This window comes from Emydura macquarii, unplaced genomic scaffold, assembly GCF_026122565.2.
Source record: "Emydura macquarii macquarii isolate MOO-44397 ecotype Brisbane River unplaced genomic scaffold, CSIRO-AGI_Emac_v2 contig_306, whole genome shotgun sequence".
NCBI classification, from domain to species: Eukaryota; Metazoa; Chordata; order Testudines; family Chelidae; genus Emydura; species Emydura macquarii.
In genome coordinates this window covers 2880104-2892281 of record NW_027130443.1, presented here as the reverse complement: position 1 = coordinate 2892281, position 12178 = coordinate 2880104, and the positions used below count along the sequence as shown (strand labels likewise).

At 45.4% G+C, this 12178-nt stretch overlaps 1 protein-coding gene across 1 annotated transcript in view; it reads right to left on the bottom strand.

The window, feature by feature from the left end:
• Positions 1-12178, bottom strand: part of FBN3 (fibrillin 3) — a 191650-nt gene that overhangs the window by 154367 nt on the left and 25105 nt on the right. Inside the window, exons 2-3 of the mRNA XM_067554076.1 lie at positions 3096-3178; positions 745-843 (exon numbers count right to left, since the gene is read on the bottom strand). Coding sequence (XP_067410177.1) covers positions 745-843; positions 3096-3178 — 182 coding nt within the window. The remainder of the gene's footprint in view (positions 1-744; positions 844-3095; positions 3179-12178) is intronic.

Below are 12178 nucleotides of genomic sequence, written 5' to 3'. Positions count from 1 at the left end.
AATGAGAACTAGTCCTGAGAGGTGCCGAACAGGAGTTTACTATGCCGAGGTGGCTCACTGGACTGTAGCAGAAATTACAAAATAATTGATTTTCTTTGAGGACAAGGAGCTTTTCAGTGAGAACACGGCAGGGTTTTGTGACCTTTGCGATTCCTGCTACATTTAAACCAGAACTAGAGCTGGGCAACTAATATTTTGTTTTAGTTCACTGGTAATTCAAAAAAATTGGGGGGAAAATAACCTCAGGTTGAACTGAAACCAAAGTTTTTAGAAATGTTCGATGAATCTAAAGTTTAAACAAATTCATTTTGGGTCAAACAAAACCTTTTGTGCAACCCAAAGAGAAACATTTCATCTAGAGGCTAGCATTGTTTAACATTTTTAAAGGAATTTAAGGAAATTAAAGGAAATTTTGAAACAAAAAGTCATTTCAAATGGAAAAATCAAAACATTTTGTTTCCAAAATATCAAAATGAAATGTTTCGATTTGGGGGAAATTTTTTTTTTAAGGATGCTTCAATCAAAGCAATTGTGTAAAATCACACAAAGTTGTGAAATGACTTGGTGATGCTGAATCTGCATTTTTCTCTGGAAAATCATTTCATTCAACAAGTTTTGCACAGCCCTACCCGGAACCTGTACTACTGGTTCCCAGGAGCACAAACTTTTTGGGGACAGTTGAAAGAGGTGTTGGGTGCTCTCAGAGATAGCCAGTCAGCATCAGCAAGGGAATGGCAATCTTACCTCCACCGGAGCCGCAGTTGGGGGACAGCTGACCATTGGAGCACGTGCACATGTTTGGCCGTGAACAAAACCCCTCACCACAAGAGTTACGGCAAATTGCTGGAGGGAGAAAAGAAGAAAATGAATATCACACGTCTGCCTCAGCCACCTCCATTGGCTTCTGTTTAACATCCTCCAGAGATACAAGTGGAATGGGAAGAGTACTACCAACAGTATATGAACAGACTATATCCGGTACCTATCCAGGGTCAACTGGAGCATTGTTTTCCATGCCTGACTCTTCCCGCTCTCCTTTGTGGGAGAGTGCCCCGCCTTGGACCAAGAAGCCAGACAGCATTCTGGCAGAGTTATTTCATCTGTGTAAGCAGAGATTTATTAGAGCCCAGCAAGAAGCTCTCATCTCCATGTGTTTTATAAAAAACAATTGCAAAGTACAGTTCCCAAGGCGGACCCTGAACCCAGATGGCACGCGTTACAGCTTGGAGGGGAGTCGGCAGGCAGTGCTGAGTGTCACTAATCTCACATGCCATTGGCTGCAAATTCCCTAACCCCCGTGATACAACCGGTATTAAATCAACTCCTGGTATCATCGGCAGAGTTTTTTCAGAGGCACGGCACAGCTAAATTAATCAGCAGGATTTCCTGTGGTGAGGAGAATTGAGGGTTCGTGAGTTTATTTTAATCCCACTTTCACAGGGTGACCATATGTCCAGTTTTGGCCAGGACAGTCCCTTTTTTAAGTCCTATTCCAGCCTTCCCGACTTTTTTGGCAACAACTGACAAGAGCACATGGGACAAATGCCCTGTTTTGTCGAAAAAGTGGGGTTTGACCTCTAACAGCGTGCAGAGGAATGTGCAGGGGGGCGAGCGGTGACACCATCCCCATGGGGGAGGGAGGGCTCAGGTGGGTGGCAGGCATGGAGGGCTCGGGACGGGCTGGCCCGCTCCCATGCGGGCGGGCAGCAAAGACGGGTGGCTCAGGCTGGGATGGGTCAGCCCTGCTGTGGGCGGGCAAACAGAGATGGGCAGATTGGGCCAGGCCAGCTCTGCATGGGTGGGCAGCAGGGGTCTCAGCCCAGTCCCGCACGGGTGGGCAGGGGGAGGCAGGGCTCAGGCCAGCCCCACACGGCATCCTGTTTTCCCTTTGGGGAAAAATGGGCCACCCTACTCTTTCACCAAACCACGCTTGGGTGAGAAGTCTCTTTCCTTCATTTTTAACTCTTGGGTGGTCTTGGTTCTTTGTTTTCTTTTTATGTCTTCGGTGAGTAGTATTCATATAAACTACATGCAAAACCTATGTTAAAGGAGTATTATTAAGATTGCAAAGTCTCTTAAGAGTTAGGAAACACCAGATGTACGGCTGTCTAAGAAACCCTCTGTGTAGGCGTTATGGTACAGTCTTTAATTACATGCCACAGACTATGTTTTCCACAGGATCGCTGCCTCGTTCAGTGCACAGCATGGATAGTACTCGCTTAATGAGTAGCTAGTCAATATTTTGATTTAGCCTCATTGGTTAATATGCAGCCACGGGCCTTATTTGCTGCAGACTATGCAAACCCTGCTATGAATAGAGAATTATTAATTTCCTCATGGCCTTTTCTATTGTGCTCATCATTATGGGATCTGAGCGCTTCACCAACATTAATGAATTTATTCTCACAACACCCCTGTGAGATGAGGGGGTGGGATTATCCCCATTTCACAGATGGGAACTGAGGTGCAGAGAGATTAAGGTCAAAAGTATCCACTGATTTTGGGAGCCCAATTTGAGACACCTAGGACCTGATTTTTCAGCATATTTAGCATTATCTAGCATTTTGTATGTCCAAAGCCCAGCTCCCGTTGATTTCAGTTGTGGCTGTGAGCGCTCAGCACTTCTGTGAATCAGACCCCGCATGTTCAAAGTCAGGCACCCAGAAAATGAGGAATACACAATTAGTGACCATGCATGAAAATTGTGGTTGAAGTGACTTGCCCAGAATCATGCAGGAGCTCTGTGACCGAGGCAGGGATAGAATCCAGTTCCTATCAATGGCCCTTTGGGGACTAATGTTCTAGACCCGTTGTCCAAACTGTCCAGTTTAAAGGCCACAGTGACAATTTTGCTGGTGTCTAAGGGCCACATCTTATATCTATTAAATGGTGCATATTACAACCACTTATCTTTAATCAGGATTTGCATCCTGCAGAGACTACAGATTACACATTCAGTGCTCCTGCTCATTTAAATTAGATTAGGAATGTTCATTTAATCTGCTGAGAGGGTGGATTGTGCATTTCATCACTGTAAGGTGGCTAGTTCCTGGGAGATGCCCTGTGATGTCGTTAAAAGGAAAGTCGATACTCACGAACAATGCACTGATTTCCTCCAGGCAGCGTTTTCCATCCAGGGCAGCAGTAAGAGTGGAATCTTGAGCCGCAAACGTTAGGTCTGTCATTTAGAAAACAAACATTTAGAATCATTTTTACTTCTCCATTTTCTGCACCTGGAATAGTCAACAAAGTTCCACTGTTATGTGAGAGCATTTTAACGCCCTTTCATATGGCATTTCACTGCCAGTCTACATTCCCTCAATCTGAGGGCGAGACTGGCCTCAAGAGATAAATCCCATTATAGAGAATCAAGACACACTATTTTAATAAAACACCCGTTAACTTTTAACCTCTCTTTCAAAGTAAATATCAGGATTCAGGTGTACTTACACTCACGTGGCGGAACACAGCCAAGCGGCATGTGTATCCCACTGCCCATTACTCAAAGGATAGACAGCGTGATGCTGGTTGCTCAGGCTGCATACTTGTGGTACATGGAACTTTTCACTTCCACCCTCTGGTTTCAGGTCCAGTCCAGTGACCAGAAGATACTATTGTCCAAAGGTTGTTCAGTGATTTGTGCGAAATGAGCTGTGGTCTCCCACTTGCACCCGGCATAAAGATGTCTGATCAGCTGGCACTTATTGGTTCTCTTGCAAGCTGTCCCAGCAATTGTGTATTTCCAGACTCTCAAATATTTAACTTATATTTACATTGAACCTTAACTCTATCTCCTGGCTTTCTGATACTTGGGTTGTTGGTTTTTCATTAGAATACTACGGTAGTATAGAGAGAATGGCTCAGCCAGTGATTTGAGCACTTGTCTGGGACACGTGAGTTCCGGGCTGAATTCCCTCCTACACCACAGACCCTGTGTTATCTTCGCAATTTCCCTAATTCACTGTGCCTCACTTTGCCCTCTGTAAAATGGGGAGATGGCGCTGCCTGCCTCACAGGGGGTTATGAGGGCAGTACATCATTAAAGACTGTGAGGCACTCAGATACTTCAATAATGGGGCCATGTAAATAGCTAAAATAGATTTAACAGCCCTTGTGTTACTGAGATGAGCTCTCAACCTTTACCACTAGATACATTTACTAAGCCACACAACAGGGATGCACTGTAGGTTCTGCACTAGAGCTGCCTGGAAAACAAGAATTCTGTTTCGCAAACAATTTTGAACAAACATGAGACCTTTCAAAACTTTTAATGAAAAACATAAGAGAGACCAACCATCCAAGACTAACCAGGTAACTAAGACACTCACTGGGGATGTGGGAGACACAGGTTCAAGTCTCTGCTCTAATTTATGCAGAGAAGGGACTTTAACCTAGGTTTCCCACATCCAGGATGAGTATACTAACTTTTGGTCTATTGGCTATTCTGGGATGGAAGTCACTCACTCTCTCTGCTTTTGACCAGAAATTCCATCTTGGACCTGAGAAACCTTCCTGACAAACCGATACATTCCCGCGAAAAGTTTTGGTTTCAATTAGTCAGCATTGTCTGACAAAAAAAAGTCTCATTGAAAAATTCCCTCCCAGCTCTCGTCAGCACAGAGGATCCTTATGTACACAGCTCAGCAGCACTGGACACTGGGGTCAGAGCTGATCTCACTTGCGCCAGCGTGACGCCATTGGAATTCCTGTTGACTCGCACGCTGGCTGGTGAGATCAGACTTGGGCACCGAGGCTAACCCTGATTTCACTGCTGTGGTCTCTTACGCAGTTCTTGTTGTCTTTCGGTTGCTCTTCAAACCCTTCCTTCTCTCCCTTCATATCTTTCTGCTAGGAGAGGCTGCACTAGCAGGGCTGATGCAATTGACAAGAGGGGGGGAGGGTGCAATGGGACTCAATGAAAGACACTTTTGTGGAGAGGCTGCATGATGGAACCTAGAAGCTGGGACAAACAAAGCAAGACACCCTGGAGCGTGCATGCATAACAGCATCCAGCCCTGGAATGTACCAAGGCCTTTCTAGAGCGTTGTGTCATTGTTACACATCTCTAATTCCTATCTAGACAATTCACATCTCATGCCTACCTGGAACCATCCAAGCAAATGTCTGATAGCAAACATGAGGCACAAAACTACTTCCCCGTCCGCACACCAGGCACTGTCTAGTGAGGAATCCTGAGCGTGCTCTGCTAACACAAGCCTGACAAGTGTTCTTCTGAGCGAGAGCTGCTGAGATGCTAACCTAGGACCAGACTGGGTGCAATGGGGATAAGGAGAGGCATGCCAAGTAAGGTCGTTCACAACGGCAGACCCTGAACTTGGGCAGCACAGAGGAGCTTCCACAGGGTCCACCCCACAGCAATAACAGTGGATCATGGGGACAATGCACGGATGGCAAACACAATACCAGAAGACAAACGTGTATCTCAGATGTGACAACACCTCAGTGTGACCTTATGTGGAGGAACAGCCTGAGACTGTAAAATTCACAGATTCATCGATTCCAAGGCCAGAAGGGACCAGTGTGAACATCTAGTCTGATTGCCTCTGTAGCGCAGGTCAGAGAACGGCCCTGAGTTAATTCCTGTTTGAATTAAAGCAGATCTTTTAGAAAAACATCAGATTTGATTTAAAAATTGCCAGTGACGGAGAATCCAACACAGACCTTGGTTAATTACCCTCATTACTAAAAATTTAAACCTTATTTCAAGTCTGAATTTGTCTAGCTCCAATTTCCAGCCATTTCATTTTGTTACCCCTTTGTCTGCTAGAATGAAGAGCCCTTATTACCAGATTTCTGTTCTGCATGAAGGTACTTATATATTGTGATCAGGCATAACCTTCTCTTTGGTAAACTAAATAGATGGAGCTCATCGAGTCTTGCACTATAAGGCAGGTTTTCAAATCCTTTAATCATTCTTGTGGTTCTTTGAACCATCTCCAATTTATCAATATCTTTCTTGAACTGTGCAAACCAGAACTAGACACAGTATTACAACAGTGGTTGCACTAGTGCCAAATACAGAGTTAACATAACCTTCCTACTCCTACCTGAGATTTCCTTGTTTATCCATCCAAGGATCACATTAGCTCTTTTGACCCCTGCGTTTCACTAAAAACTCATGTTGAGCTGATCATCCACCATGACCCTCAAGTTTTTTCAAAGTCACTGCTTCCCTGAACAGAGCCCCCGCTCCTGTAAGTACATGCACCTTTCCTAGATGTATAACTTTATATTTGGTTGTATTAAAACACGTATTGTTTGCTTGCACCTAGCTTACCAAAAGATCCATACCTCTTTGTATCAGTGACCTGTCCTCTTTAGTATTTACCACTCCCACAATCTTTGTGTCATCTGCAAATTTTATCAGTGGTGATTTCATGTTCTCTTCTAGGTCATTGATGAAAATGTTAAATAGCGTAGGGCCAAGAATGGATCACCGCGGGTCCCCATTAGAAACACAAAGGTTCAGTGATGACTCCCCATTTACAATTACATTTTGAGAGCCTTCAGTTAGCCAGTTTTTAATCCATTTAATGTGTGCCATGTTGAATTTGTATCACTATAGTTTCTTAATCAAAATGTCATGTGGTACCAAATCAAATGCCTTACAAGAGTCTAAATACAGTATAGTAATATGTTGTCAACCAAACTTCTAGTGTCCTCAAAAAAAGATAGGATTTGATAGGATCTATTTTCCATAAATCCATGTGGATTGGCATTAATTCTATTCTCCTCCTTTCATTCTTCATTAACTGAGTTTTGCATCAGCTGCACCATTATTTTGCCCAGGAAAGATGCCAGGCCATAATCAAAGATTACCATATTGCATATACACAAGGCGCCTGAAGTCAGGTTGTATGGGAAACCCTAACTCCGGTATTTCCTTAACTGTGCAACTTGCAAAGCTTTCTTAATTTGGTTTCATCGCAAAACTTACTTGCATTGCTGAGAGGAGGAGAAATTACTGAGCTGTTGAAGCTCCAGCAGGATTTGCACATCTCAACAACTTGCAGAAGAAACTTTCTTCACTTAAAATGTGACTCAGCATGAGAGCAGTTGTGCGGGGGCAATGACTGCTTGAGGCTACATCAAAGGAAACATCTAACTCACAAGCCTCAGCAAATACGTCCTTTTTGACACTGAAAACCTGCTAATGTTCCCTTGAGCTTCAGCTCCATTAGCAAGTTCTTTTCACTTTCCAGTGAACAAACATTTCCCTTTTATTTTCCCGCTGGCTTGTAACCCTGCTGCAAGGATGAACGCCACAGCTGTGATGGAGCCATAGCTGATGGCAGAGCTCAATCTACAAAGACCCATTCATGAACAGTTTTTACTCTGACAAACTCCTGGAACCTCAGGCCAGAGTCACAATAGCGAGCAGATGATGCTGTCATTGCATTCTTGTTTTTTCAATTCCTGCCCCACCTTCCATAATCTAAACTTCCTTATATCATTTGTATATGTAATTATAAATATGTATATTTTGTATGCGTTACAAAAGATCATAGATTTATAGATTTTTAAATCCAGAACAGACCTGTCTAATCATCCAGTCTGACCTCCTAGATATACAGGCCAGAGAACCTCACCCAGTGATTCCTGCATCAAACCAATTCAGTAGAAGAAGGCTAGACAATTGGAACTATAACATGAATTGTAGGGAATGTTATTGCATATTTATACACTTCTTTTGGTTAATTATCGTATCACCAATTGCCCTGAAAAAAGTTCTAACTGCAACACAACCTGTAGGAGTCGGAAGGATGAGGGTGGGGGATTCATAACCTGAATCTGCTATTTAGTCCTTGTCTACACTACAGAGTTAAAGCGACTTAAATTATGTCGACAATCATAAGTTGCTTTAATAACATCGGTTGAGCACATCCACACACCACTCCTATTGACGGCTGAGTGCGTCCACAGTCATTGCTCTTACATCGACAGAGAGAGCGTTGCATCGTGGGTAGCTATCCCACTGTGCAACTCACAACTCTGTCTCTGGGAGCTATGGGAACAGATCGCAGTGCATCATGGCGATGTGCTTGCCATCCCGTGACGCAGTTCTTTCCTCCCATCATTCCATGGGCTTCCGACTTTTTTTCGTGCCATTTTTGAACAGCCCCTGTAAACAGTGTCCCCGCCCTCTGTGCCTGACAGCATGGATCATGAGCTGCTGACCATTGTGGTGATGAGCGTTCTGAACACAACTGCAGTATTTCAGGAGCTGCAAGACAGAGAATGAATCAGTGATGCCTGCCCTGCTGTCTGCCATGGAGACAAATAATTCAAGATTGCTGCTGGCATTCACGCAACAGCTTGCCATGGTGGACCATCGGTACTGAGCTCGGGAAACAAGCACTGAGTGGTGGGATTACATCATGAGGCATGTATGGGAAGATGAGCAGTAGCTGCAGAACTTTCAGATGCGCAAATCCACCTTCCTGCAACGGTGTGCGCAGCTCACCCCAGCACTGCAGTGCAAAGGCACCAGAATGAGAATTGCCCTCGCTGTGGAAAAGTGAGTGGCAATCGCTGTGTGGAAGTTAGCAACTCCAGACTGCTACCGGTCAGTTGCAAAACAATTTGGAGTTAGAAAGTCCACCGTGGGTCTTGCCGTAACGCAAGTGTGCAGAGCCATTAGTTGCCTCCTGTTACGAAGGACTGTGACTCTTGGTAATGTGCAGGAAATAATTGATGGCTTTGAGACAATGGGATTCCCTAACTGCAGCAGGGTGATAGATGGAACGCATATCCCAATTTTGGCCCCAGACCATCTTGCGACAGAACACATCAGCTGAAAGGGCTACTTCTGAATGGTCTTGCAGGCATTGGTGGATCACCAGGGCCATTTCACTGACATCAGTGCTGGGTGATCAGGGAAGGTGCATGATGCATGTATCTTTTGAAACATTGGACTGCACAGAAAGCTGCACACTGGGACTTTCTTTCCAGACCAAAAGATTCCAATGGGTGATGTAGAAATTCCTATAGTGATCCTGGAAGACCTCACTTATCCCTTGCTCCTGTGACTCATGAAGTCTTACACTGGGAATCTGGCCTGGACATCAACAAGAAGCGCTTCACCAACAGGCTCACCAGGTGCCAAATGACCATTGAATGTGCCTTTGGGTGATTAAAAGGGCGCTGGTGCTGTCTTTTTGGCCAGTTAGACTTCAATGAGGAAAATATTCCCATGGTCATTGCAGCCAGCTGCACTATCTATAATATTTGTGAATCGAAGGGGGAAAAGTTTCCCTGGGGATGAACTGCGGAGGCTGATTGTCTGGCTGCTGATTTTGAGCAGCCAGATACAAGGGCAATTAGAGAGGCGCAGCAGGAGGCTATTTGAATCACAGAGGCTTTGAAGGAGCATTTTGACAATGATTCCCAGTCACGTGTCTTTATGTGGTGCATCGGGCCCCGAAATGTTTACTTGCTGCCTTGAATTACCCCTGTAGTGCTTGCTTCCTGAGCATTAATTGCAAGGAGCAAATATTCCTACCTATAGCCACGGTGTTTCAATGTTAGCACTGAGCGATGTACGTATATATCTTTTCACAAATGAAGACTCATTTAATTTCAAAGACTCAAGTTTAATAACAGGATCAAACACAAACTTTTGGTCAATCAGGGGACATGACAAAAAAGAACAGTCTCATGGTTAGAGCTTTCACAGCTGGCTGTAACTCCAGCTTTCAGTGGGAAACCAGTCCCTAGAAGTGGAGTGTACAAGGTACTATGAGGGACTGGGAACATGTGAGGAATGTGGTGGGGGAATTTGGGGCAGGGCATGGGCCAGAGTCTGTAGTGGCTGGTGGGGCGTCTGGAATGGATGTGCTCAGATTGAAGGTTTATGAGGCACTTCAACATCTGTGTCTGGCCCTCCAGGAGCTTTATCATCTGCTCCTATCCCTGTGTCCTTTCTTCGCTATTCAGCCTGAGTCTCTTGTTGACTGTCTCCCTCCTCGCTTTTGTTTCACTATGTGCTGCATCTGTTGACTCAGCACTTCACGAAACATATCCTCCTTATTCCTCCTGGGTCTATGCCATATCTGTCGAAGGTGCTCTGCTGGTATGGAGGAGTGGGTCTTCAAGGGGACATCTGCAGAAGGGAAAGTAAAACAATGAACAGAGACAGTGTTGTGAGTGCGCTCAGAGCCATGAATCACAAAAAAGTTACACACATCTATTTCTCATTGTCCCTTGGCCAGCACGGAGCTCAGCACATATCCCAAATATGATGCGTTTGCAGGGGGTAGGGGGCTGGGCACAAGGGGGAATGGGCATGAAGGGACAATGGATGGTTTGTGAAGGGAGTTACTATAAGTGCTAGGGACCCTATTCTGAATATTGGTACCCTTTTCCACAGGCTAGGGCAATTGGATCCAATCTCACTCCTAAGGGTAACCCATCTCCTGCATGCATGTGGCTTCAGACCGGCTTCGTACGCTGCTTGCCTCTATGCTGCTCTGGTCCCTGCAGAAATTATTGACGGGTGGTACGGCAAAGTTTCCTACAAGGCAGCTCTGCCAAGGAACCTTCAGCAGAGGATTGCAGAATACCTACAGGAAAGTTTCCTAGAGATCTCTATGGAGGATTCCCAGGACATCCCCATGTACATTAAACTTTTCCACCATGGCCACACTGCATAGATGTACAGGCTCTGTTCTTAATTTCTGTCCCTTATCCCTCCTCTTCCATATAACAAAGTACATGACAGCTCAATCTTCTCTGACCGTGCAGTATCAAAGCAAAAAGAGCACTTACCAGAGCTCCCCTCCATCCTGCACACCAGATCCAAAGGTGCTGGGACTGGCTAGACCCCTTCGGAGTGGATAAGAGATCCTGACTTGCCACATCACCGGATGACCCTGCCATGTGCTCCACATCATCCTCCAGCTTCACTTCCTTGTCCACCACTTCCTTGTCTGGGCTGAGTCTGCTGGCTGCTGCCTCTAGTCCTCCTAAAGTACCCACAGGGTTCTTGGTGGTGGAGGAGGGCTTGCCACCACAGATGGTGTGCAGCTACTTATAGAAGCAGCATGTCTTCAGCAATGCACCAGAATGATGGCTGGCCTCTCTTGCCTTCTGGTAGCATGATGCTGCTGAGCGTCCCTCTTGTGCGCCTTCTCTTGCGTGCCACTAGCAATCTGCCCGCGGGTATCAAAATTCCTATGGCTAGTGTGAAGCTGTGACTGCAGAGCCTCCTCTCCACATAGACTCAACAGACTCGGCAGCTCAGGTGTGCTCCACACAGGAGAGTGTCTGGTGCATACAGCCACCATGGTGAGATGGGAAGATGCTGTGTGAGCTGTGCACGCCGAGCAAACAGGAAGGGGAACTTCAAAAATTCCAGGGTCTTTAAAGGGGAGAGGGGCACATACCCGTGTACCTTCCGAGCAGCAGAGTTCAAACTGCTGACCAGAAGGGTCATGATGGGCATTGTGGGACACCTCCTGGTGGCCAATTAGGGCAACATAACCAAGCATGGTGTCCACCCTTATGCTGCATTGCTCTAACTATATCACAGAAAGGCCTATGCCACACATCAGGGTGGTTTTATTTTGTCAGCGTAGCAGGGGAGTCATGTCAGCAAAAGGAGCATTTCAGTGTGTACACCTCCACTGTTTTGTCGATGAAAGCTGACTTTTGTCAACAAAACTCTGTAGTGTAGACATCAGATAAGCATCCCAAAAGCTCTGGGTCCTGCACAAATCTCTGTCCTGGCTTCCCAGGAGCTGAGTCTGCTTGTTAGTTATGTATTCTATGGCTGTCTGTCATATCCGGCAATAATGTCATGGCATCTTGTGTGACTTCTTGTGGCTGTACTAGAAGACCTGTGAGGAGCAAGGTTGTGAGGAGATGTTACATAATAATGTGTAGGCTCCTACTGAAGGCTTATCATGACATGTGGCCCTTTTTTCAGTCCGTTTTTTTGCATCTGTCTTTTGTTGTTTGTTTGTTATATGTTACATATGACTCCACAGCACTTTCTAGAGGAGTGGATAATGCGTATCACTCAGATAAAGTGCAAACCTCAACTAAACTCTCCATACATTTCAGACCATTCACAAATTCCAACTAAACCAGCACGCAGCGCTCGCTATACAGTCAGACAGGCTGCATGCATTTCCTGTAACTTTTTACCACCCACAAA